Source organism: Rhizophagus irregularis, chromosome 28 (genome assembly GCF_026210795.1).
Source record: "Rhizophagus irregularis chromosome 28, complete sequence".
Taxonomy (NCBI): Eukaryota; Fungi; Glomeromycota; class Glomeromycetes; order Glomerales; family Glomeraceae; genus Rhizophagus; species Rhizophagus irregularis.
The window spans coordinates 2268564-2294342 of NC_089456.1; the positions used below are offsets into that span (position 1 = coordinate 2268564).

Here is a 25779-nt window from a genome sequence, read left to right on the forward strand (position 1 = left end):
CATTAACTTGTCATCAAGTAATTGTAAAAAAATAATACACAGCTTGTTAAATTGTATTGAGATGTATTATTGCCGTTTTCAGAAATGTTGACATTAGAATGTCGATCATTTTTATAAATCGAACACACCGAACACACACCGAACACAGCAATTAAAATTAAAAAAAAACAAATTTTCCTTTAAAAAAAACAAAATTAAAACTTTAGTAATATATTTTTAGGTAGTGTGCATAAAAAAATGTATAAAAATTATATTGTTTACATATATGTATTCACTTGTATTTGCTTGTATTTGCAAATGTTCAGTGTGTTCGGTGTGTTCGTTTGTATTCGGTGTGTTCGTTTGTGTTCGGTGTGTGTTCGGTACAAATTTTCATATTTTCAATTTTATTCATATCTAAAAAATGACAAAAATAGTTTTTATATAAAGTTATGCATGAATACTTCAAGTTTGCATAATTTTTTGTATGTGTTCACGGTGTGTTCGGTGTGTTCGGTATAAAATGGTCAAAATTTCAGATTGTCAACATTTCTGAAAACGGCAATAAATGGCAGGAGTTTTATACCTTTAGGATTAATAAATAATAAGATATTTACATTGTTTGAAAAGAATTTTTTTGAATTCTTAAATATTTCCAAATGCCAATAACTTTCCATCTATTGATGATAGAAACCACAATTTAACAATTTAACATGTCTTGATGAGACAAAGCTAACAAGTTATAATTTATTTTTTCTATGATTACTGGATTATGATAAATTGATGCAATTTATAATATTTGCATTTATAATGCTGACCAAATTTACAAAAACGGACATTAATGTCCGTTTTTATAATTCCGGCCAAATTATGTCCGTTTTTATAATTCTGGCCAAATTTGCAAACGGACATTTATGTCCGTTTTATAATTCCGGCCAAATTTTTCTGGGCGAAATTATCTTAATTCTGGCCAAATTAATGTGTAGCCTTGAAAATTTTTTTGCCTTTTTTATAGTTACAAGGTGGTACAAAATGTACATTAATGCAATCCTTGACCATGAGTTTATAAGTAAATATCCAATCAAAAGTTATAAAATTGCCTTATTTGTAATTAAATGTTGGTAAGTTGTTTGGACCAATCAGATCTCGTGGGCTAATCTGGCCCATGGGCAGTTTATAAGCTAGGATGTAGTGCACGCCCACTTAGCTTAGAAACTATATCGATCATTTGGCTGGGGTGAAATTATTCATTATTTCATAAATAATGGTTAGCCGAAAAATAATTAGCCGCAACGTGATCCAGACCCGGCTCAGGCATAGATCGTCGTGGAATTCCAGGGGATTTTCTGTGATTAAACCGGGTCCAGATGATCAGCAACGGCTCCCGTTTTTCGGCTAACTACATCATTATTTTTAAAAATATAAATAATAATTAAATATAAATAATAATATAAACAAGTGGCATGTTGTTCATAACAAGTGGCATGTTGTTTATAACAAGTGGCATGTTGTTTATAACAAGTGGCATGTTGTTCACAACAAGTGACTTATTGTTTTTACAACATGCCTTTGAATTGCACGGTACGCCATACAACCACACACAAAAAAAATAATTTTTTGTGTCGAAAGTTGATCATTACTCAATTAACTCTTCACAATAAAAAAAAAATTTTTTTTTTATGCAAGAGGCGAAATTTGCGTACAGCCATGCATATTTATTCATGTGTTACAAAATAAAAAGCTCAATTAACTTTTCATAATAAAAAAAATTTTTTTTTTATATTTATTCGTGTTACAAAATAAAAAAAAGTATATAATCGCAAATGGACGAGGTAAAAAAATAATTTTTTGGTAATAAATTTATATATTTATAAGTGATTACCAAATGGATGACATTTTAGTAAAAATTAACGATGCTGACAAAATCGAAATCGATGTTGATAAAAATGATGTTGACAAAATATTTACCTTTGATGATATCGATGATAAAAATGATGTTGATAAAATATTTACCTTTGATAATATCGGTAATGAACCACATAATGGTAAACCTATTACTAAGATAGAAATATCACCAAAAGAAAACTACCTTATTACTTATAGTAAAGAAGATAGTTCAATTGCCGGTTGGAATGTTGAAGATATGGATAAGATTCAACTTAAATTTGATCAAACTGTTAAAATTGATGAAGATAGAATCCATAGTTTATATGTTTCTGATGATAAGAAACTTGCTTATATCAACTTTAAGTGTTATGGTGAGTAATAATTATTTGATTATGTAATTATTATTAAATTACTATGGTAATTGTTATTTATTTTAATATTTTTTAGTAATCGATATGAATAATAAAGATAAAAAAAAAATTGCAATAAATTTAAATGCAATATATGCTGATTCTTGTACCTTTAATTTAAAAGGTGAATTTATTTTATATAGTACGATTTGGCCTCATTCTGATTTTGAAAGAAATAAAATTATTTGGATTTATTCAACACAAACTAAAAATAACAAATGGGAATGTAAGAGATTTTACAGGATACCTGAAGATTATGAATTAATTAGTATATCAAAATATGATAATGTTTACCTGGTTTCAAATAAATGCATTTATGAATGGAATATTAATACTGAGAAAAGTGTAAAAATATTTGGTAATAATAAGGATAAGAATAAGGTAATAAATATTATAAAATTATTTTCAACCCAATTGATGTTAAATTATAATTAAATATATTAAATACTATTTATTTTTTAGTTTGAGACAGAAAATATCGGAATATTTAGTAATGAAAAGTTTATTTTTCTAAAAATCAATGATAAAATCATCATTTATTCAATCGAATTGAGAATTACTATTTCTTCTTTGGATATAGATAATGGTAACATTTTAAAAAATTTTATTTATACTTTAATTATTACTCAATACTCATATTAAAGCATTGTTTTTATTTAGATATTCAACTATATAATTTTATGAATCATACTGGTTTATTTCTTTTACCTCTTATATTCTATTATACACCAGATAAAGGAATCTGGAATTCCATCAAATATTGCTGGAACAATAAATACAAAAATATGTTTAATCTAACTATATTTGATGAACCAACTGATGAACAAACAAAGGTTGTGTTTGGAATGCTAAATGGACGTGTTTGGAAATCTAGATTGATGTCAAAAACAAACTTTTCATCTGAAAATTCTGATGAATTAAATAAAGAAAATAATAAAATTATTGAATGTAATGATGATGACAGAGAAAAATATATGGAAATACCCCAAAAGATATTTCCAAAATTTTTTTTACCATTACCACATTATGGTATGGTTCAATTTGATAAATGGGTTTCTGATGCAAAAAATAATAAGTTAAGTCTTTTGAAATATGGGGTTGAATTATTAACAATTGCAATCAAAGAACATAAGTTAGAATTAATTGATGATATTTATAAAAAATGTATGACTTATTTTAAAGAGGACTTAATGCACAATAAGTCATTTTTAAGCATTATCACTTCTACAATGCCATTACTAGATAAATATTATCCAGAGTATATTCTAAGATATTCACCAGAAACGAATATGATCATAGATTCTTCTTCTTATAGTATAGAACATCAAAATAAAAATTTACATCTTTGTTCTTTTTTTCAATATCCTCAAATAGCTAATTTATCTCAATCTCTTTTATGGACAAAATACCATTATAAATTTTATTCCGATTATCATGAAGATGATGAATATAGAGATTTATTATATTATATTATAAATGTTATTCAAGCTTTAATCATACTTTTAACTTTACCTCTATATTTTGTTACATTTTATATTTTATCAAAGTACAATTTTATTAATAATATTTACATTAGAGATGTATTTTCTGTTGTTTATTTCTATGCTGAACTTTTTATTTTTGAAATTTTAGAAAAAGTAAAAAAAGATATAACAACAACACCAACAATTACTTTTATGATTCCCTATATTAATTTTGTTAATTATTCAAAAGATTATAGTTGGTTTTTAGAATTAATTAGACCTCAACCTAGTCCATTTACTGAAACGATGAATAGAAATATCTATAAAACATGGAATGGAGAGGCATTAATTAATTTTAAATGGAATGCTTATGGAAAATATTATTATGCAATGATTTGGGGTTTATTTATGGCATTACTTGGATGCTTTACTGCTGCTGCAACAATTCCTCAGAAATATATCAACGAAGAAGTTAGACAACAACTTTTTATTGCTTCAATTATACTTGGATTTATTCATCTGATTCTTGAAATTCGTCAATTTTTTAATAATATTATTAAGTGGTTTTATAATTTTTGGAATATTTTTGGTAAATACAAATATTTAATTTAATTATTTTACAATATCTTTATTTAAGAAAATGAATTAAATATATAATATTTTAAATTACAGATATAATTGCTTATGTGCTTTCAATTTACACTTCTATTTACTGGCTCAAAACAAATGATAAGAACAATAATTACTTAATTACATTGCTTTCTTTTTCATGTTTATTTTTGGATATAAAATTTTTGTTATTTTTTAGAGCTTTTGAATATTTTGGAGTATATTTTGCAATTATTATTAATGTTGGAAAGAAGATTTTTTCTTTTTTAATAGTCTTATTCATTATTATAATAAGTTTTGCACATGCATTTTATATTTTATTATCACCAAGATCCGAATTTTCACTTGAACAACCTACAAGTAATAATGATCCAAATAATCCTTGGAATTTAGCTCCTAGTTATAATCAAATAATTGATAATGATAGAAATATAAACTCAAATCCATGTATGATTCAAACACCTGATAAAAATACAAACATGTTTATAGATATTAGAACTTCTCTTTTTGCTATATATTTATTTTTAGCAGGTATGTTTAAAATTTTCATAATTATAGTAAATAATTTCTAATAGTAATTCTTCTTTCCTATCAATAGGTGATTCAAGTGCATTATCCAATTGGGCATATATAGATAATCCATCAATTGCAATATTGATTGTTTTATTTTCCCTCTTAGTTGTTATATATCTTATGAACTTATTAATTGGATTACTCAATATGGAAATTGGAGAAGATAATAATAGAGTGTCATATTTGATACAGAAGGCAGAAGTAAATAATATTAATATTATTTTATTCCATTTCTATGAATATACTACTAATACTATATCTCAATTTTTATATTTTTAAAGATTTTGGCTGAGATTGAGTTATTTTATCTTTTACCACATCAGAGACGTTGGCATACATGGTTTCCTGAAGTGATGTATGTAATCTTACTTTTTTAAAAAAATTATTGTTATAATTTTACTAATTATTCAAATTTATTTTTCAAGGTATTATTATGCCGATGTTGATAAGACTCGAATAGAAATTAAAAGGTTGATTGAAGTAGGTGAATGGGATACTAAGGAATTCACAGAGATGCGGGAAAATTTATTAAAATTACTTGAAATTAAACATAATCCTATTGACAATGAGGTAATATTGAAGAAATTAGAAAAATTAGAAGAACAAAATACAGAATTTGAGAAATTATTAAAAGAAATACGTGCAAAATAATTTTGATATTACATTAGTTTTATAATTTGATCACTGGATAGTGTATTAGATGAACCAGTTTGTAATCAATTATAAGAAAATTAATAATAAATTGAATAAATATATTTTATGTTTTCTCTCTAATATAAATTTCTAAATTATTCATTTTAATAAAAAGATTGATAATATTGAAAATTATATAATACAATATTAGGGTTGGGTCAGCCCTATCAAAGACCGGTCCTGCGTCGGTCTTGGGATCGGTCTTCACGGTCTTCAGTCCGAGATCTGAGGACCGGTCCGGACCGGGGACTGATCCACATGATTACTGCTGTAATAAGATTAGTAATATTGTAACAATATTACTAATCTTATTGATATGGTATGAAAATACTAAGTAAATTTGGATTTTGTATTATAAAAATAATAGGATGTGTATGTAATAGTTAACAAATCAGAGCGATTTTGATTTAGCCAGAATTAACATAAATTCAGCCAAAATTAAACATGTGTAAATTCAACCTTTTAAGCTAACAATTTATTAAAAAGTACAAGTAAATAGGACGAACCCATAGATACATAAATACATAGAAAAAAGGCAGTACTGACTCTCTAATCTACCATCTAAACTAATGAACTTAACCTTGACTGTAATTTTTGGGTAATTTTTTTAAAATTTATGATTGTTCAAGGATATCTTGTCATTATCAAATTATGGTCAAGATTTTTATCAAGTTGTCTTAATGTTGTATCGATTTGCGTAAGATGACGCCGGGCTACATTATCGGCCCAACATTGCCCAATATTATAATGTCTTAAGTGTGTTGGCTAGTATAACTAGGCCAGCTGTCATCTGACGAGCGTCGATGAACAAATCGAACATGAATTTCTAATGATTCATGAATTGAATTCATGTTGGTAAAGTTGCGATCTAGGCTTTCCTGTGGCATTTTTATTGTGTATTAATTTAAGCCATCAAAATAATCAAATAGTGAATTTTTTGAATTTTGTTGATCAATAAAATTTTTAAAATTAGCGGAACGTAACGACGAAATTTTTGAAAATTACTTACCAACCAATATAAATTTTTTTTTAAAAAAATATTCAAACTAAAAAAGAAATACCTTTCCTGAATTTTCTTTAACATGATAATTTAAAATTTTTTTATTATTCTTTTTTATTTAAAATAAGAAGGTATCCGAAGGTGAAGGTGAGAGTAGTGAAAGCAAATCAAAGCGATGTGGAGTTTGCAATCAAGAAGGTCACAATGCGCAAACTTGCTCAAATAGAAAGAAATCTACCAGTTAGAACGTGAAAATTAATTGGTCTTGTTACATATAGGGTCATGAGTAATATGAAAACCATTTAAATGTGATTTTTTCTAATTTTTTTTTACAAATAAAGCAAATAAAGCAATATTACAATTTTTATTTTTTTAAAAAAAACTGGTGCTGAATACCACTGGTATTCAGCACCACTGGTGTGATTTATCAAACTCCATTAAATTAATATAATTAATTAAAATATTTTTACATACCAATCCACGTGTGATGACCACATGTTTCGTCACAGGGTATTCGGAAAATATTGGTTCCACTTGGAATTTCCATGATGTTCCACGTAGAACTTTCTGCAGATTTTAAACGGCAAAACTTCCTGATGGAATTAATTACAATTCCTACTTATAGTAAAGTTGGTTTATATATTGATAATATGAGTGATGCGCAATGTTAGAAAAACTTTAATATGTAACTAGCATTTTGCTGTAGTAGTCCCCCATAGTTAATTTTATTTGTATTGTATAAATAAATAAACTAAGTAAATATATAAATATCAGTTTGTTTAATTTGGATGAAAATTCAGGTCTATACTGGTAGTTTCCATTAACAATTAACAATAAAATAAAATTATAAAATTTAACTTAAAAATATCATAACAAAAAAATAAAAATTACGTTTGATCATCGACATAATTAATAGGTAAATGCTTTTTATGCTTGTTATTCTATCGGTCTGATGGCCAATCTATGAGTGGCTAATCAAGTTCCGGTTGATGAAATTTTAATTTAATAATAATAATTAATTACTAACTGCTAATAAAGAAGGTAATTAAATTTTTTTTCAGTTGTTTAAACTGAGATTTTATTTTTCAAAAATTTTTTTTTTCAGTTTTTTTTCCAAAACCGATTTTTCTTTTATTATTTTTCTTTTAACCTAACTTTTTTTGAATTATTAATATATTTGTTCTTTTTTTCCCCAACAAAATAAAATTTTTAATTATTTTTTTATTATTTTTGTCTTTTTCAATACAAAGAAATAAATTTTTTTAATCGTTTATACCAAAAATAATTTTTTTAGTCGCTTTTTTTTATTTTTAGTTACTGAAAATAAATCTTCTTTTTTTTTATTTAATACCGAAAAATAAATTTTTTTTAATTTTGTTTTTTTTCAATACCGAAAATAATTTTCTTGGATTTACCTTCATATTTTTTATTTATTGGAATGGTAATTCACTTGACCTGCAAAATCAATCTCGGACTGATTAAGAGCGATATCAGTATAGATTTATCATTCAACCCGTACGGCCGTGAAATTAGAAATTTTTTAATAACAAAGTTGTAATTTTTCAGAAAATCTAATCTGGGTTCATATACTTTCCGTAATTATCATCTTACAATATTTATTTAAAACTTTCTTAAAGCGATTAACAATTGTTTAACTATACTTTAAATAATTACAAATAAATGAATATAGAATAAGTTATAAAATTTAAGAAATATTTCTACCTAATATCTTAAATAACAACTAAATAATTAATCAATTGTATTTAAAAATCTATAAATACCAATAGATAACTTATTATAACTAAGTACTTTAATATTATGTAACTTAAATTCCTTCACTTCGTCTTTTAAATCAAACAAATCCACTTTTCTCCTAACACATCCCCGAATTAAAGTATTCTTAATAGCCAAATATTTAACTCTTTTCTTCTTCATAACATATTCTTTTATATAAGGTAAAATATCAATATAATTATCATCTTCTTGATTTGTATTTTTAATTACTAATGTATTAAAGAAATTATCTTGAGAATTTTTTAATAATATTTCAATATCATTTACTTTGATGCGAAGAACCAAACTTAAATATTCAAGTTTAGAAGGAAGTGTTTGTCCTAAATTTTGTAATATTGACTTGATATTACTATATTCATTATCTTCATAATTACTTAAATCGATTGAAAGATAATTAAGATTTTGTTTAATATTTTCAATTAAACTGAATATTAAAGAAGTAATGTTATTAATTCTACTATGTAAATTAAGAAATCTGATATTTTTACAATAATTTATAATTAATTGAAGAAATTGTTGATCCGATGATAAATCATTGTAATTCAAGCAATCGCCAAAATTTTCTAAATAATTACCAGATTTTTGTAATAATAATTGCAATGATTCAATTTGCAATCTCATTAATAAAAATAAAGATTTTAATTTAAATGGTTTGGTTAATTTAATAATTTGCTGAACAAAAATATCTAAAGAATAACAAAAAATGATATGAACAGATTCTAAAACATTTAATTGTTCAAATATCTTATCTAAATTATTTATACGTTTAAAATCGATATTACGGAAAATGATTGTATTTAAGGTATTTGAACAATTAGATTCTTTTGATAATAATAATGATTGATATAAAGGAAGGGTATTAAGTTCAAATAATATTTTTTTGAGATTTTGATTTGAATTAATTATTTGTGTTACACGATTTTTAATTAGTGTATTATCACTATCACTAGAACTTGTAATAGATAATTTTAAATTTCTAATATTATTACTAATGAAATTTGGATTTTGTAAAATTATCTCAAGAATATTGTCAATACATGTGTTATAATAAGTTTCAAGTTCAAGGGTATGTAAATTTACTTCATTTTCAATAAATAATTTAATTAATGACATATTAATGAAATTTATAAATTCAAATACTAAATCCATATTTAAGTTTACATCATTAGCTCTTAACCACATCTCAATAGAAGGGTTAATTTTACTTGTATTTAAATATCTTATAAAACTAGGATAATTGAAAAGTGTATTTGAAGTTAATAAAGAATCAATAATTTTATATTCATTTAATTTTGTTTTTAAATCATCATTCAAATAATGTAAGTAAATTTCAATAAAATTGTAATTTCCGGTAGTGATTGAAAATGGATTTTCCCATAATAATGGAATTGCTAAACGACACCATAGTTTATTAACTAAAATACATGAATGTAAGGTTGAATAATCATTCTGAAAATATTCAATGATTTCATATATTAGTTCAGGTAAATCCCCTGAAAATATTTTTGAACATGACATATTTGTAAACGAAAAGAAGAATAAGGGTGTATCATTTTATTATAAGACCAAACTGAGTAAATTTATATATAATTTTCGGAGTGATGATTCCGATATTGTCGCACAAACAATGTCGATAATAAATTGTGTGTAACATCCTTTAATAATTAGGCGCAATTAGTAATACAAACAAAATGACATACGCAGTAGTCAGCCAGTTAAAAAATTGTTTGTAACGCCATGATGATCGCACCAAATTATATGTAAAATAACTTATTCGAAAGCTGAAAACGGAAAACTTGTAGATTTTATCAATGGAAATTAAATGTATTTAATGTAGTAATTTTTTTATAATAAGCTTACAATAATAATTTTTTTAGATTAAAACTTTTTATAATTAATTTAGAATTAATATGTATTTCTTTGCATAAAGTGCAGTAGATAGTCAAAAAGATTTTTTTTTAATTTATACTTTTCTATTGGTCTTGATAACATTTGAGAAATTTTCAATGATTTTGTATCCATTCTAAATTCACAAATTTCACATTATATTTTTTCTTCAAAAATCAACACTTGCAGTTAATTTTCTCAAGAAGTAAAAAAGCATTATGACCATGAAAGATGTCAAAATATAGTCCTGATATTCAAGTTTATTTTGCATTTTAAATGATAAAAATTGGACTTATTTTGAGCGAACTACACGCATTTTGTAATTTGAATAATTTTTGGCTTTTTTACTATATACCGAAATTGGGGAATTTTGAAGAGTAAATTTCTCATCATTCGAAGCAACTATAACTTTAAATGATATAATAATATAGATATTATTATTATCCAATTTACGAAAAGAAAATTAGATTTATTTTGAGCGTATAATACATACTGGTCATGCGTACGTTCTGAGCCAATCTATGAAGAGTTTTGTGGCTAATCCAGTTCTGGTTGATAAAATTTTTTTCAGTTGTTTAAACTGAGATTATTATTTTTCAAAATTTTTTTTTTTCAGTGTTATTTTCAAAACCGATTTTTCTTTTATTATTAATATTTTTTTTTGTATTATTAATATTTTTGTTCTTTTTTTTTTCCAACAAAGTAAATTTTTTAATTATTTTTTTATTATTTGACTTTTTCAATACTGAGAAATAAAATTTTTTTAATCGTTTATACCAAAAAATAATTTTTTTTTAGTCGCTTTTTTTTTATTTTTAGTTACTGAAAATAAATTTTCTTTTTTAATACCGAAAAATAAATTTTTTTTAATTCAATTTTTTCAAAACCGAAAATAATTTTCTTGGATTTACCTTCATAATTTTTATTCATTGGAATGGTAATTCATTTGACCTGCAAAATCAATCTCAGACTGATTAAGAACGATCTCAGTATAGATTTAGCATTCAACCTGTACGGCCGTGATTCCGTGAAATTTTTTAATAACAAAGTTGTAATTTTTCAGAAAATCTAATCTGGGTTTATATACTTTCCGTAATTATCATTTTACAATATTTATTTAAAAACTTTCTTTAAGCAATTAACAATTGTTTAACTATACTTTAAATAATTATAAATAAATGAATATAGAATGAGTTAAAAAATTTAAAAAATATTTCTATCTAATATCTTAAATAATAACTAATTAATTAATCAATTTCATTTAAAAATCTATAAATAGTACCAATAGATAACTTATTATAACTAAGTACTTTAATATTATGTAACTTAAGTTCCTTCACTTCGTCTTTTAAATCAAACAAATCCACTTTTCTACTAATACAACCCAGAATTAAAGTATTCTTAATAGCCAAATATTTAACTCTTTTCTTCTTAATAACATATTCTTTTATATAAGGTAAAATATCAATATAATTATCATCTTTCTGTTTTTTATTTTCAATTACCAATTTATTGAAGAAATTATCTTGAGAATTTTTTAAGAATATTTCAATATCATTTTCTTTAATGTGAAGAACCAAACTTAAATATTCAAGTTTAGAAGGAAGTGTTTGTCCTAAATTTGCTAATATTGACTTGATATTATTATATTCATCATTTTCATAATTACTTAAATTGATTGAAAGATAATTAAGATTTTGTTTAATATTTTCAGTTAAACTGAATATTAAAGAAGTAATGTTGTCTTTAATTCTATTACGTAAATTAAGTAATCTGATATTTTTGCAATAATTTATAATTAATTGAAGTAATTGTTGATATGATGATGATTTATCATTATCAAAGTAATCACCAAAATTTTCTAAATAATTACCAGATTTTTGTAATAATAATTCTAATGATTCAATTTGTAATCTCACGATTAAAAATAAAGATTTTAATTTAAATGGTTTGGTTAATTTAATAATTTGTTGAATAAACCTATCTAAAGAACGACAAAAAATGATATGAACAGATTCTAAAACATTTAATTGTTCAAATATTTTATCTAAATTATTTATACCTTCAAAATCGATATGATAGAAAATGATTGTATTCAAGGTATTTGAACAATTAGATTCTTTTGATAATAATAATGATTGATATAAATGAAAGGTATTGGTATTATAATTGAAGGATATTTTTTTAAGATTTTGATTTGAATTAATTATTTGTGTTACACGATTCACAATCTTAGAACTAGAACTTGAAATAGAAAATTTTAAATTTCTAATATTATTATTAATGAAACTTGGATTTTGTAAAATTATCTCAAGAATATGTTCAATATATGTGTCATAATTTGTGTTAGAGGCCTCAAGATCGAGGGTATGTAAATTTACTTCATTTTCAATAAATAATTTAATTAATGACATATTAATAAAATTTTTAAATTCAAATACTAAAACCATATTTAAGGTTATATCATTAGCTTTTAACCACATATCAATAGAAGTATTAATTTTACTTATGTTTAAATATTTTATAAAACTAGGATAATTGAAAAGTGTATTTGTAGTTAATAAAGAACCAATAATTTTATATTCATTTAATTTTGTTTTTAAATCATCATTCAAATAATGTAAGTAAATTTCAATAAAATTGTAATTTCCGGTAGGGATTGAAAATGGATTTTCCCATAATAATGGAATTGCTAAACGACACCATAATTTATTAACTAAAATACATGAATGTAAGGTTGAATAATCATTCTGAAAATATGCAATGATTTCATATATTAGTTCAGGTAAATCCCCTGACAATATTTTCGAACATGACATATTTGTAAATGAAAAGAAGAATAAGGATGTATCATTTTATTGAGTAAATTTAAATATAATTTTCGGACCGATATCGTCGCACAAACAATGTCGATAATAAATTGTGTGTAACATCCTTTGATAATTAGGCGCAATTAGTAATACAAACAAAATGACATACGCAATAGTCAGCCAGTTAAAAAATTGTTTGTAACGCCATGATGATCGCACCAAATTATACGTAAATAACTTATTCGAAAGCTGAAAACCTGTAGATTTTATCAATGGTAAATTAAAATGTATTTAATGTAGTAATTTTTTTTTAATAAGCTTACAATAATAATTTTTTTAGATTAAAACTTTTTATAACTAATTTGTATTTCTTTGCATAAAGTGCAGTAGATAGTCAAAAAAATTTTTTTTAATTTATACTTTTCTATTGGTCTTGATAACATTTGAGAAATTTTCAATGACTTTGTATCCATTCTAAATTCACAAATTTCACATTATATTTTTTCTTCAAAAATCAACACTTGCAGTTAATTTTCTCAAGAAGTAAAAAAGCATTATGACCATGAAAGATGTCAAAATATAGTCCTGATATTCAAGTTTATTTTGCATTTTAAATGATAAAAATTGGACTTATTTTGAGCGAACTACACGCATTTTTGTAATTTGAATAATTTTTTAGCTTTTTTACTATATACCAAAATTGGGGAATTTTGAAGAGTAAATTTCTCATCATTCTACCATAAACGTTACTATATTGCTGATTTTTTGTATCAACTTTTTTACATTATCCTTAACAATATTTGAATGTTTTTAATTTAAATTCAATATATAATTGTTTTGTAATCTTAATTTATTTTTTTGTTATATTTTTCTTTTCAAAGTAAATATTTACAGCGAAATTTTTCAAAAAATAATGAAGCAATTATAACTTTAAATGATATCATAATATAGATCTTGGTCATGGGTTTATTATCCAATTTATGCAAAGAAAATTAGTAGATTTATTTTGAGCGTATAATACGCATTTTTATTATATGAATGATATTCCAGTTTTTTTTGTTACACACTATATAAATATCAGTTTTTTTAATTTGGATGAAAATTCAGGTCTATAATTTTTCCATTAACAATTAATAAATTACAAAATTTAACTTAAAAATATCATAGCTACAAAATAAAAATTACGTTCGATCATCGACATAATTAATGGGTAAATACTTGTTATTCTATCGGGGTCATGCGTACATTCTGAGCTAATCTATGAAGAGTTTTGTGGCTAATCCAGTTCTGGTTGATAAAATTTTTTTCAGTTGTTTAAACTGAGATTATTATTTTTCAAAAATTTTTTTTTTTCAGTGTTTTTTTCAAAACCGATTTTTCTTTTATTATTAATATTTTTTTTTGTATTATTAATATTTTTCTTTTTTTTTCCAACAAAATAAATTTTTTAATTATTTTTTTATTATTTGTCTTTTTCAATACTGAGAAATAAAAAATTTTTTTTAATCGTTTATACCGAAAAATAATTTTTTTTTAGTCGCTTTTTTTTATTTTTAGTTACTGAAAATAAATTTTCTTTTTTTTATTGAATACCGAAAAATAAATTTTTTTTTAATTCAATTTTTTAAATACCTAAAATAATTTTCTTGGATTTACCTTCATATTTTTTATTCATTGTAATGGTAATTCATTTGATCTGCAAAATCAATCTCAGACTGATTAAGAACGATCTCAGTATAGATTTATCATTCAACCTGTACGGCCGTGATTCCGTGAAATTAGAAATTTTTTAATAACAAGGTTGTAATTTTTCAGAAAATTTAATCTGGGTTTATATCCTTTTCGTAATTATTATTTTACAATATTTATTTAAAAACTTTTCTTTAAGCGATTAACAATTGTTTAACTATACTTTAAATAATTATAAATAAATGAAAAATAAATCTAATTGTAACAGCCTGTTACGCGTCTTATTTGTAACAACCCCAATTTTATCCAATTAAAATTTAAGTTCAGGCGTAATGTAAACAAAAACAAAAGATCAGTCGTGTAACCAAGACAAAAGAATTTTTTAAAAAATTTCAAGAAACTGCTTATAACTTGAAATTTTGTCTATGAAACTGTCTTAAGTACATTAAGTAAAAGTTTTCCAAATTAAATTTTGCATATAAAAATTTTATTTGTAAACCACATACTAAATTTATTATTTAAAAAAAAATAAAAAAAAGGATGTTACAAATAAGATATATAACAGGCTGTTACAAATACATTTATTCATAAATGAATATAGAAAATTTAAAAAATATTGCTATCTAATATCTTAAATAACAACTAAATAATTAATCAATTTCATTTAAAAATCTATAAACACCAATAGATAATTCATTATAACTAAGTACTTTAATATTATGTAACTTAAATTCCTTCACTTCGTCTTTTAAATCAAACAAATCCACTTTTCTCCTAACACATCCCCGAATTAAAGTATTCTCAATAGCCAAATATTTAACTCTTTTCTTCCTCATAACATATTCTTTTATATAAGGTAAAATATCAATATAATTATCATCTTCCTGTCTTTTATTTTCAATTACCAATTTATTAAAGAAATTATCTTGAGAATTTTTTAAGAATATTTCAATATCATTTTCTTTAATGCGAAGAACCAAACTTAAATATTCAAGTTTAGAAGGAAGTGTTTGTCCTAAATTTTGTAATATTGACTTGATATTACTATATTCATTATCTTCATAATTACTTAAATTGATTGAAAGATAATTAAGATTTTGTTTAATATTTTCAATTAAACTGAATATTGAAGAAGTAATGTCATTAATTCTACTATGTAAATCAAGAAATCTGATATTTTTACAATAATTTATAATTAATTGAAGTAATTGTTGATCTGATGATAAATTATTGTAATTCAAGCAATCGCCCAAATTTTCTAAATAATTACCAGATTTTTGTAATAATAATTGTAATGATTCAATTTGTAATCTCATTAATAAAAATAAAGATTTTAATTTAAATGGTTTGGTTAATTTAATAATTTGTTGAATAAAACTATCTAAAGAATAACAAAAAATGATATGAACAGATTCTAAAACATTTAATTGTTCAAATATTTTATCTAAATTATTTATACCATTAAAATTGATATAATAGAAAATGATTGTATTCAAGGTATTCGAACAATTAGATTCTTTTGATAATAATAATGATTGATATAAAAGAAAGGTATTGGTATTAGAAATGAGGGATATTTTTTTGAGATTTTGATTTGAATTAATTATTTGTGTTACACGATTTACAATCTTAGAACCAGAACTTGAAATGGAAAATTTTAAATTTCTAATATTATTACTAATGAAATTTGGATTTTGTAAAATTATCTCAAGAATATTTTCAATATATGTGTCATAATTTGTGTTAGAGGCCTCAAGATCAAGGGTATGTAAATTTACTTCATTTTCAATAAATAATTTAATTAATGACATATTAATAAAATTTTTAAATTCAAATACTAAATCCATATTTAAGGTTATATCATTAGCTCTTAACCACATATTAATAGAAGTATTAATATTATCTATGTTTAAATATCTTATAAAACTAGGATAATTGAAAAGTGTATTTGAAGTTAACAAAGAATCAATAATTTGGTATTTACTTAATGTTGCTTTTAAATATTTATTCAAATTATATAAGTAAACTTTAATAAAATTGTAATTTCCGGTAGTGATTGAAAATGGATTTTCCCATAATAATGGAATTGCTAAACGACACCATAGTTTATTAACTAAAATACATGAATGTAAGGTTGAATAATCATTCTGAAAATATTCGATGATTTCATATATTAGTTCAGGTAAATCCCCTGAAAATATTTTCGAACTTGACATATTGTAAACGAAAAGAAGAATAAGGGTGTATCAATTTATTGTAAAACCAAACCGAGTAAATTTATATATAATTTTCGGAGTAATGATTCCGATATTGTCGCACAAACAATGTCAATAATAATTAGGCGCAATTTTTATTTGTTAAAGTAATACAAACAAAATGATATACGCAGTAGTCTGCCACAAATAGTAACGATTGTCATCAAATATACTGTATATCCCTATATAGTCACACTCGTGTGATTATAAAAATACTACAGTATTTTAAATAAGCTTATTAGTAACTTTGGCCAACGCAAAAATGTGCTTATAAGGGGGATGTGACTGACTATAGAAGGGGTCAACCGTACAACTATAAATTAAAAAAATTTTTTATTATCAGTTTTTAATTTTCGCAAATATGTATTAAATATTTTAGTATCAAATATAATTTTTTAATAGATTTTTTTTTTTAAATAAAAAAAAATGTTTACTGCGCAATTATGATTTTTGCATTGTGTACTAAAGAAATTCATGTACTAAAGATATGAAACCTTAAAATTTGTGTCATAATTAACCACAATAAATCACGCTTGATTAATTATTAATATTATAGCGAGCATTATGTATAACTAGAAGTTTTACTTCTGATCGTATGAATTAATAAAGACATGTCAAATAATAATAAAAAAATTTTTTTAACTTTATTTACTTTATTTATAAAAAATGAATGTTCATACAGTATATAATAATTTTAAAATTACTACTAAATAAATTATTAATCAAGTTCCTTCTCAAAGTTAAGAAGATTAAAAATTAAATCATAATAATATTTTAATTTAATATTATACAATTCAAATTTCTTTACTTCATTTTCAAAATAAGGCAAACCTTCATATTTAGAATTCCAAATAGCTAAATATTTGACCCTTTTTTCCTTTATAATAAAATTCTTTATATAATAAATAATATCATCATTATCTTTTTGCATTATTAACAATTTTTTAATGGAAGTATTTTGAGAATTTTTTAAGAAAATCTCAAAATCATTTTCTCTAATATAAAGAACCAAATATTCTAACTTAGATGGAAGAATTTGTCCTAAATTTTGTAATATTATTGAACTACATTTGATATTATTACTACGATCTTGATAATCCTCTATAGTGATCGAAAGATGGTTAAGATTTTGATTAAAACTTTCAATTAAATTTAATACTAAAAAGTAATTTTCATTCCAAACGAATTTATATAAATCAAGAAATTTGATATTTTTACAATAATTTATAATTAATTGAAGAAATTGTTGATCTGATGATAAATCATCGTAACAAAATCCATAACCGAAATTTTCCAAGTAATCACCAGATTTAATAAAGATTTCAATTTAAATGGTTTAGTTAAATTAACAATTTGTTGAATAAACCCATTATTTAAAGTACAATATGAACAGATTCCAAAACATTTAATTTTTCGAATAAATTATTGGCCAAACTATTAAAATTGACACAATATAATATAATTGTATTTAAGTTATTTGAACAATTAGAACCGTTTGATAATATTAGTAATGGTTGATATAAAGAAAAGTTATTACGACTTAATATAATTTTTTTTAAGATTTTGATGTATATTAATCATTTGTGTTATACGATTTTTAATTTGTATATATTTATCATTAATCAAAATATAAATTTTTAAATTCCTAAATTTATGAATAAAAATTGGATATTGTAAAATTATTTCAAGAATATAATCAACGTATGTGTTAAAATAAGTAATAGAGATCTCAATTTCAAGGGTATGTAAATTTACTTCATTTTCAATAAATATTATAAATAATGACATATTAATAAATTTTTTAAAATCTTTTATTAAAAAAAATTCACCACTGAATTGTGAAGTTTTAAAAGTTTCAGACCATTTTTCAACAGAAGAAATAATCTTATATATATTCAAATATTTTAAAAACATAGGATAATTAAAAAGTGTAGTAGAAGGAAATAATTTATTAATTTTATATTCATTTAATTTTGTTTTTAAATCATCATTTAAATAATGTAAGTAAATATCAATAACATTGTAATTTTTTATGGGAATTGAAAATGGATTTTCCCATAATATTGGAATCATTATACGACACCATAATCTGTTAACCAAAACACATGAATATAAGGTTGAATAATCATTATGAAAATATTTTATGATATTATATATTAATTCAGGTAAATCTCCTGAAAATATTTTTGAATATGACATATTGTAAGCGAAGAGAGAAAAAAGAGGTATTCGTTCGAAATAATGCGCGTTACTAAAAAAGTGGTATTCGTTAGTCACATTTTATCATTGTGGCTGATTTACGATATTGCCGCACAACTAATTGTGTGTAACATGTTCAAGTAATAGGGCGTAATTTCTATTTAAAATTACTACTTGCAGGCTGCAGCCAACTACCCCAACGGCACCCAGAAAATTCTTCGAACTCGGCCGGCGTTATGCACTGACACGTGATCGAAGAATTTAGGATGTGATGAATAAAACGTGACAAATAGAATTTCATCTACTTGAAAAAATCCAAGTCCCTCAGATAAATATAAACAGTGAAACTCGGACAGGGCGTGACGATGTGATAAATAAAAACAGATCACGTGATCGAAGAATTTTTCTGGGTGCTGTTGGGTTATATGGCTGCAGCCTTGCAGTAACAGGTAAATTATTGCTTAAAATTGCCGTATCATATGAAATTATCACGCCACATCGGCACATCTATTACCATCACCTTATATAACTATTAGCTTCACATGTCACGAATATATCCTAATTTACCACACTAAATTTTTTAAACATGGTTTTTAATTAATAATAATTTATGAATCAATGAATGTGAATTAAACAAAAAAATAAACAATTTATTGTTGAATTTTTTTAATAATTTTAATTTTATTTTTAATGTGGTTAAAATAAAAAACTAAAACTCTATAATTTTTTATTAAAATGACAATCATTTCACCGACAGACAATTATTTATTTGTTCACAGGGCATTTATTAATTATAACCCGCAGCAATATATTTATTGTAGGTATATGTATAACCTACGAATTTTGACGTGTTTTAAAGTGAAATACATATAAAAACCTCTTGGATCATGAGGTTAAATTGATTCATATACAATGATTAGTGTTGTACTTTGGGAAATAATGGATTTTATTGATTAACAAAATGAAGATGATGATATAATATTTATTGACTGGACACTCTTATGGACAATCCTGATTATTTAGAATTACGTAAGTTGATCACAATTTGAGAAATAATCACGTGGAAAAATGATGATCATAAGTTAATATAACGACATATATAACAACATAAAGTTTGAAAGGATACCAAATGGAAAATAAGATGCTCAAGTGCCCAACGCTTTCCCTTCCTACCCTGGATATAATGCATCGAAATTATCCTGCTATTATAGGGAATAATTCTACATTGTGTTTTTTTTGTGATAATATTATGGAATCAAACGATCATCTTTGGACTTGTTCGGAAATTAGAGATATAATTATAGATTGTTTTAAACGGATTGGATACAAATTAATCGATCTTATTAGACAACATGCGGATAAACATTCGCTTACCATAACGGACTCCATTAGATATTCCCGACGTTCCGTTGGGCGTTTCGTAATTAACCTATCCACCCGGTGGCTATTCTTTTTTTGAAATCATATATCTTTCGTAATCATTTTAATACGTCCAAGAATATGCATAAGCACCTTTTACCGTTCATGCATGAGTGTAGCATTACCTTTAAAAATATATGGAAAGTACGCAACAAACGATGGAAAAATCGATGGTTATATTAATCCTTATAATGATTTTCGTAATTTTAAACAACATCGAGACTTTTTATATATTTTATTTTCTTCTTCAAATTTTTTACATAGTGGTCCCTTTTTTAAACACTTAGAATGTACTGAAATTATTGATTATTCTTCTCCAACATGTACGGATGCTCAATTTATTTATAATGTGTAGTTCCACTAGACTTCTATTACATATTTATTAGTTAGGATTTTTTTATTTTCTTTCTTTCGGTCTGGTCCCTTGGACAACGATTCTTTATGTGTAGTAATATTGGATCGTCTATACAAGAAGTAAGGGTCTGGCTGGTTTACCACTAGATGACAGGTTTTATGTTGGACGATCTTTCTTTGGATTGATTATGTTCTTTTGATGGCCTTGCCAACTTCACATAAAATAAATAAATAAAAACAACATAAAGTTTGACTACCTTGAACATAACTTTTGACCTTTGAAATAATAACTTTTGACCTTAAAATTAATATTTTACACATTCCTTTTAATATTCGATTCTTTTTGCCATTTGTATAATTTTTATTTGATTTTATTTTATTTTTAGTTTATTATTTTATTATTTTTACGTATAAAATTTTATTTTTAGTTTAGATAAATTATTTTGGATTGATATTATTATCTACCTCCCCATTAGTGGGGAGGAAATTAAGAAAATTAATATTTTATTTTTATTTAATAAAAGAATTAAAGAATATTCACGTAAGCCATTGGACCCAGCCTTACAACAGACACACTTAGATATCTATCCGGAGTATTTGTAGTTATATGTTATATTCTTAATAATAAATATCTAATAAAGAAACGCGTATACCTATTAAAAAAATAAATAAATAAATAAACAGATGGGATATGAAGAAAGGGTGGGGAAAAATTGGTATTGACCGCGAATGGTAATTTAGGGGATTAATACATTTGATTATCAAAATTTATTGGATTAGTGTACGTGTAATTTGATTCTTAATTGACAATTATCAATTTGTCATATGTTTTATATTGCTTGTTGAGATTTTGCCATGGAGAAAAAAAATAATTCCCATTTACAAAAAATAAAAAAATAAAAAAATAAATATATTTGCCGGTATTAATTTGATTATCGGTATAATCTACCTGTCGGTAAAATGATTGTCGATGAGTTTAGACTCAACATTGATAGGATAAGTATTCTGGTCATCAATTCTACAGTATATAAATCAAGAAATTTGCAGACAAAAGTTATATAAATTAATTAAATATAATTTCGTTAGATAGCTGAAATCTAATTTAATAAGTAAAAAAATTTTAATTCCGATATTTTAAATTAGCATTATATTCTTGCTTTATGTTTATTGCTTGATATTTATTTCCTGTGTTTTCCCTTAAATTTAACAATTTTATATTCATTTCAATGATTTAAATCGACTCATGACCTACCTATATCACTCTGTTTGATGCCACTTACATTTTAGAGATGGTCTATATGTTGACATTGTTTGAAGAGCATGGAGAAAGTTTACGATATTTTGCCGTCAATGTTGCTTTAATAGCTGCTTTCATTAGTTCGAAGATATTAACTGAAATTTGGGTTGCTCGATTGCAAACATTGGAATTTTAAAGTCGGGATAAAATAACAATTCTATCCTTAGTTATCGTTTTTGATGTGAAGTTATAATCAAAACGAATCAAAAAAAATTTTAAAAAACATGAATGTAGACTAATTTTTCATCGTCAAATATTCGAGACATAATAATTAAATAGCTTGTTAAAAAAGGCTGTTTTCTATTTGGCATGATTTACATTAAAGTCAACTATCTTGTGAAAATAATCAAACATGCTTTTATTTAAGTAAGTTACATACATCAAATCTTAAACTAATTGTACAATGAATAAAAATAAACGTTAAATATGATAATAAAGGTGATATAAAAATTTAAATAAAAATTAAGTTCCGTTAACCTTCAACTTTAGTAACAACTAATCCAAGATATGGACTAGGCTTATTACTCATAAGACTTTGTTCTTTAAATTTAAATCCTTCAATTGGTTGAAAAACAAAATTCCTAATTAACGTGCTTAACAATATCTTAAATTCAGCTAAAGCTAATTTATTGCCTATACAAGATCTTGTACCAGTGATGAAAGGTAAATAATTATAATTGGTCACATTTTTAGTATATAAAGGATTTAACCACCTTTTTGGATCAAATTCATTTGCTGTTGGGCCCCAGATTTCAGTTGATTTATGAAGTGCTGAAAGAGCTATCATTATTGTAGTATTCTATTTTTAAATAACAATAAAAAATGATTAAATTTGAGAAATAGAAAAACTTTAGCAAAATATATACATAAAAAAAAGATTTACAAATATATATACCTTTGGAATTAAATATCCTCCAATAATTTTATCTTCAACATTAGCTCGACTAATCATCGGTGCTAAAATAAAAATTATTTTGTGTTAATAAGATGATTTATAAATGTATTAATTTGTAAAAAAAAAAATTTATACCAGGAGAATGTATTCTTAAAGTTTCTTTAACTATGCAATTCAAATATTCCAAAGAATTAATTTCATCAAATGAGGGATTGAATTTTGATTTATCAGGAAAAGCTTTAGCTAGTTCTTCACGCAATAAATCTTGCTCATGTGGATATTTTGCAAGTAAATACAAAGCCCACATAGTTGTAGAACTCGTGGTTTCATGTCCTGCTATTAGAAATGTCATAATCTGCAGTAATAATATATAATTAAAACAAAATAATGAATGTTTTCAGAAAAAAAATGAATAAATACTAATAATTATATTTTTCAAATATTACCTGATATTGTAATTCTTCATCAGTCAATTTCTCTTCAATAGGTAATGTTTTATTAATATTAATTAACAAGGATAATAGATCCTTACTTTTCAATTCTCCATTTTTCGCTTCATTATTTTTTTCTTCCATCAATTTCTTTGATTCCCGGTCGATAACTACACACGCATTTTTAAATCTTCGATTTATATCTATCGGAATGTTTCTAACAATTGGGATATAGCTTGATAATACACTGATGAAAAAACGTGCGACAGGATTTGTGGCATTACTAAAAAGAGAAGCATAAGCATCCGCTAATTCGTTTGAAGATGTTAACGAATTAAATTCGTAATTAAATCCTAAATAAATAAATGGAATTATATAAGTATGGTGCTATTAATATATCACGGTTACGGCACATCTACGAAATCACACAATTTCTTAATGCTGTAACCATAGAAAAACCATGTAGTAATTATAAAACGTTGATGTCATCGTAATTGTAGCCAAAATTCGTGAAGTTCAACATAAAAAGCACATATTTTTCTCACCAACTAATCCAATAACATCAAGGGTAGCCTTTGATATATGTGGTGTAAGATTGATTTCAGATTCTCCTTTATTTATTTTATCTTCTATTAACTCTTTTAAGGTAGAAGCCACTCGAATAAATGTTGGAACCATTTCCTAGATTGAAATAAATAAATATATTTTATTAATGTAATCTAATTATTAATTTTAAAAAATATTCATAAATATAATTACTTTGATGTTATTATGAGCAAAAGCTGGATTCATCATTTTCCTCTGTCTTTTATGTTCTTCACTTTCCGCAAGTACAAGTCCTCTACCAATAATTTTAACAAAATCATTCCACATTTCAGGAGGTTTAATATAATCATAAACATGATTTAATGTGATATCTTGAATTATTTTTGTATCTGCGACAACAATAGTTGGTCGATTAAATATTCCATTTACTTTTACAATATTCCCATATTTTTGTATCCACTTAAGAAATGGTTCCTATATATATATACACACATATAAAAGATAGTATATGAGTTGATAAAAATACTAAACAAAAATATAGATAATATTTATACCTCTTTTGTCAAAACTGATTTAAAATTTCCAAAAATTATGCTTTCAGGTGGTGGGCCAGGAATTTTTCTCAAAGGGGAAATATAAAATGGCCAAATAAATAATTTATAAGTGACACATCCTATAAATCCTAACACAAGAAAACCAACTAGAGAAGATAAATTAAGCATTTTTCGTTTTTTTTTTTTTTTTTTGAAAAATTTGGTTATTTATAAATTAGGCTTTCGGCATTATTTACCCGTGATGTTAAAATATTCCAATGTTTAATTGGACAAAAGAAAAAATGTTAGTCATTTATGTTACACAATCACACTATAATTGCATGTTTGTTTCACAATTCGGCAATGTTGATCCTCCGTGATTTATCTGGTGTGTAACTGTATAGGTTATACTAATTTTCGCCCCTAGTTCCATTGATTCTAGTCCGATTTATCAACATCTGGAATTTTTTGATTTGTAATCATCCGGACCCATGACTTCTGCCGTTTTTACATGCTAATTCCACATCGGAGAAAATTAGTATAGCTAGTAATACTGTATAACGTAAGATTATATTATACTACGCACCTTGTAATAATTATAAAATGAATTTACAGTCTGCCCTCGATATAACGAATTCAAAGTTTTGTCATTTAACCAATCAACATTTGTCAAAATTCCCTCGTTATACTGAATCTACAAATCAAAATCAAATTCTTCGCTGTAAGATTATAACGAATTTGGGGTACAGGAATAACAGGACGACAACTTTGTTATATCAAGGGCAGACTGTATGAAATTTTTTTTATAAAAGTATTTTTAATTAAAAATTTTTTTTTAAAAAAATTATTATTTTTTTTTTATATAAAAAATCGGTTTCTTTTAAAAAAAAAATACCAATAATTTTTCTTTTAAAAAATACTAATATTGGAAACGATTAACATATAAGTTAGAACTGGCTAAAATTCTTTAACTGGTTAAAATCGATTAAGTCTAGTGTTCCGAAAGAGACGAGTCGCCGAATATAAACCAAACTCGATAAATATTCGAGTTTACAT

The 25779-nt window shown here is 24.2% G+C and overlaps 6 protein-coding genes across 6 annotated transcripts; 2 read left to right on the forward strand and 4 right to left on the reverse strand.

Annotated features, from left to right (window-relative positions):
- Window positions 1-1864: 1864 nt before the first annotated feature.
- On the forward strand, window positions 1865-4007 carry OCT59_019135 (uncharacterized protein; the record flags this gene model as incomplete). The annotated part of the gene is made up of 5 exons (XM_066135825.1): window positions 1865-2237; window positions 2314-2657; window positions 2739-2862; window positions 2937-3913; window positions 3990-4007. 5 exons carry the CDS (start codon window positions 1865-1867, stop codon window positions 4005-4007), a joined length of 1836 nt encoding a protein of 611 aa, XP_066005080.1.
- A 1061-nt stretch (window positions 4008-5068) lies between these two features.
- On the forward strand, window positions 5069-5572 carry OCT59_019136 (uncharacterized protein; the record flags this gene model as incomplete). The annotated part of the gene is made up of 3 exons (XM_025314717.2): window positions 5069-5122; window positions 5203-5276; window positions 5347-5572. The coding sequence occupies 3 exons, from the start codon at window positions 5069-5071 to the stop codon at window positions 5570-5572; spliced, it is 354 nt and encodes a 117-aa protein (XP_025184561.2).
- Window positions 5573-8216: 2644 nt separating this feature from the next.
- OCT59_019137 (uncharacterized protein) lies at window positions 8217-9926 on the reverse strand (the record flags this gene model as incomplete). Its single annotated transcript, XM_025331644.2, has 1 exon — window positions 8217-9926. One exon carries the CDS (start codon window positions 9924-9926, stop codon window positions 8364-8366), a length of 1563 nt encoding a protein of 520 aa, XP_025184560.2. The 3' UTR covers window positions 8217-8363.
- Window positions 9927-11542: 1616 nt separating this feature from the next.
- OCT59_019138 (uncharacterized protein) lies at window positions 11543-13114 on the reverse strand (the record flags this gene model as incomplete). The annotated part of the gene is made up of 1 exon (XM_025324764.1): window positions 11543-13114. One exon carries the CDS (start codon window positions 13112-13114, stop codon window positions 11543-11545), a length of 1572 nt encoding a protein of 523 aa, XP_025184559.1.
- A 2175-nt stretch (window positions 13115-15289) lies between these two features.
- Window positions 15290-17010, reverse strand: OCT59_019139 (uncharacterized protein; the record flags this gene model as incomplete). The annotated part of the gene is made up of 1 exon (XM_025331643.2): window positions 15290-17010. One exon carries the CDS (start codon window positions 17008-17010, stop codon window positions 15445-15447), a length of 1566 nt encoding a protein of 521 aa, XP_025184558.2. The 3' UTR covers window positions 15290-15444.
- Window positions 17011-22654: 5644 nt separating this feature from the next.
- OCT59_019140 (uncharacterized protein) lies at window positions 22655-24912 on the reverse strand (the record flags this gene model as incomplete). The annotated part of the gene is made up of 7 exons (XM_025314716.2): window positions 22655-23117; window positions 23214-23275; window positions 23349-23568; window positions 23660-23997; window positions 24190-24325; window positions 24404-24664; window positions 24745-24912. 7 exons carry the CDS (start codon window positions 24910-24912, stop codon window positions 22791-22793), a joined length of 1512 nt encoding a protein of 503 aa, XP_025184556.2. The 3' UTR covers window positions 22655-22790.
- Between the last annotated feature and the right edge of the window lie 867 nt (window positions 24913-25779).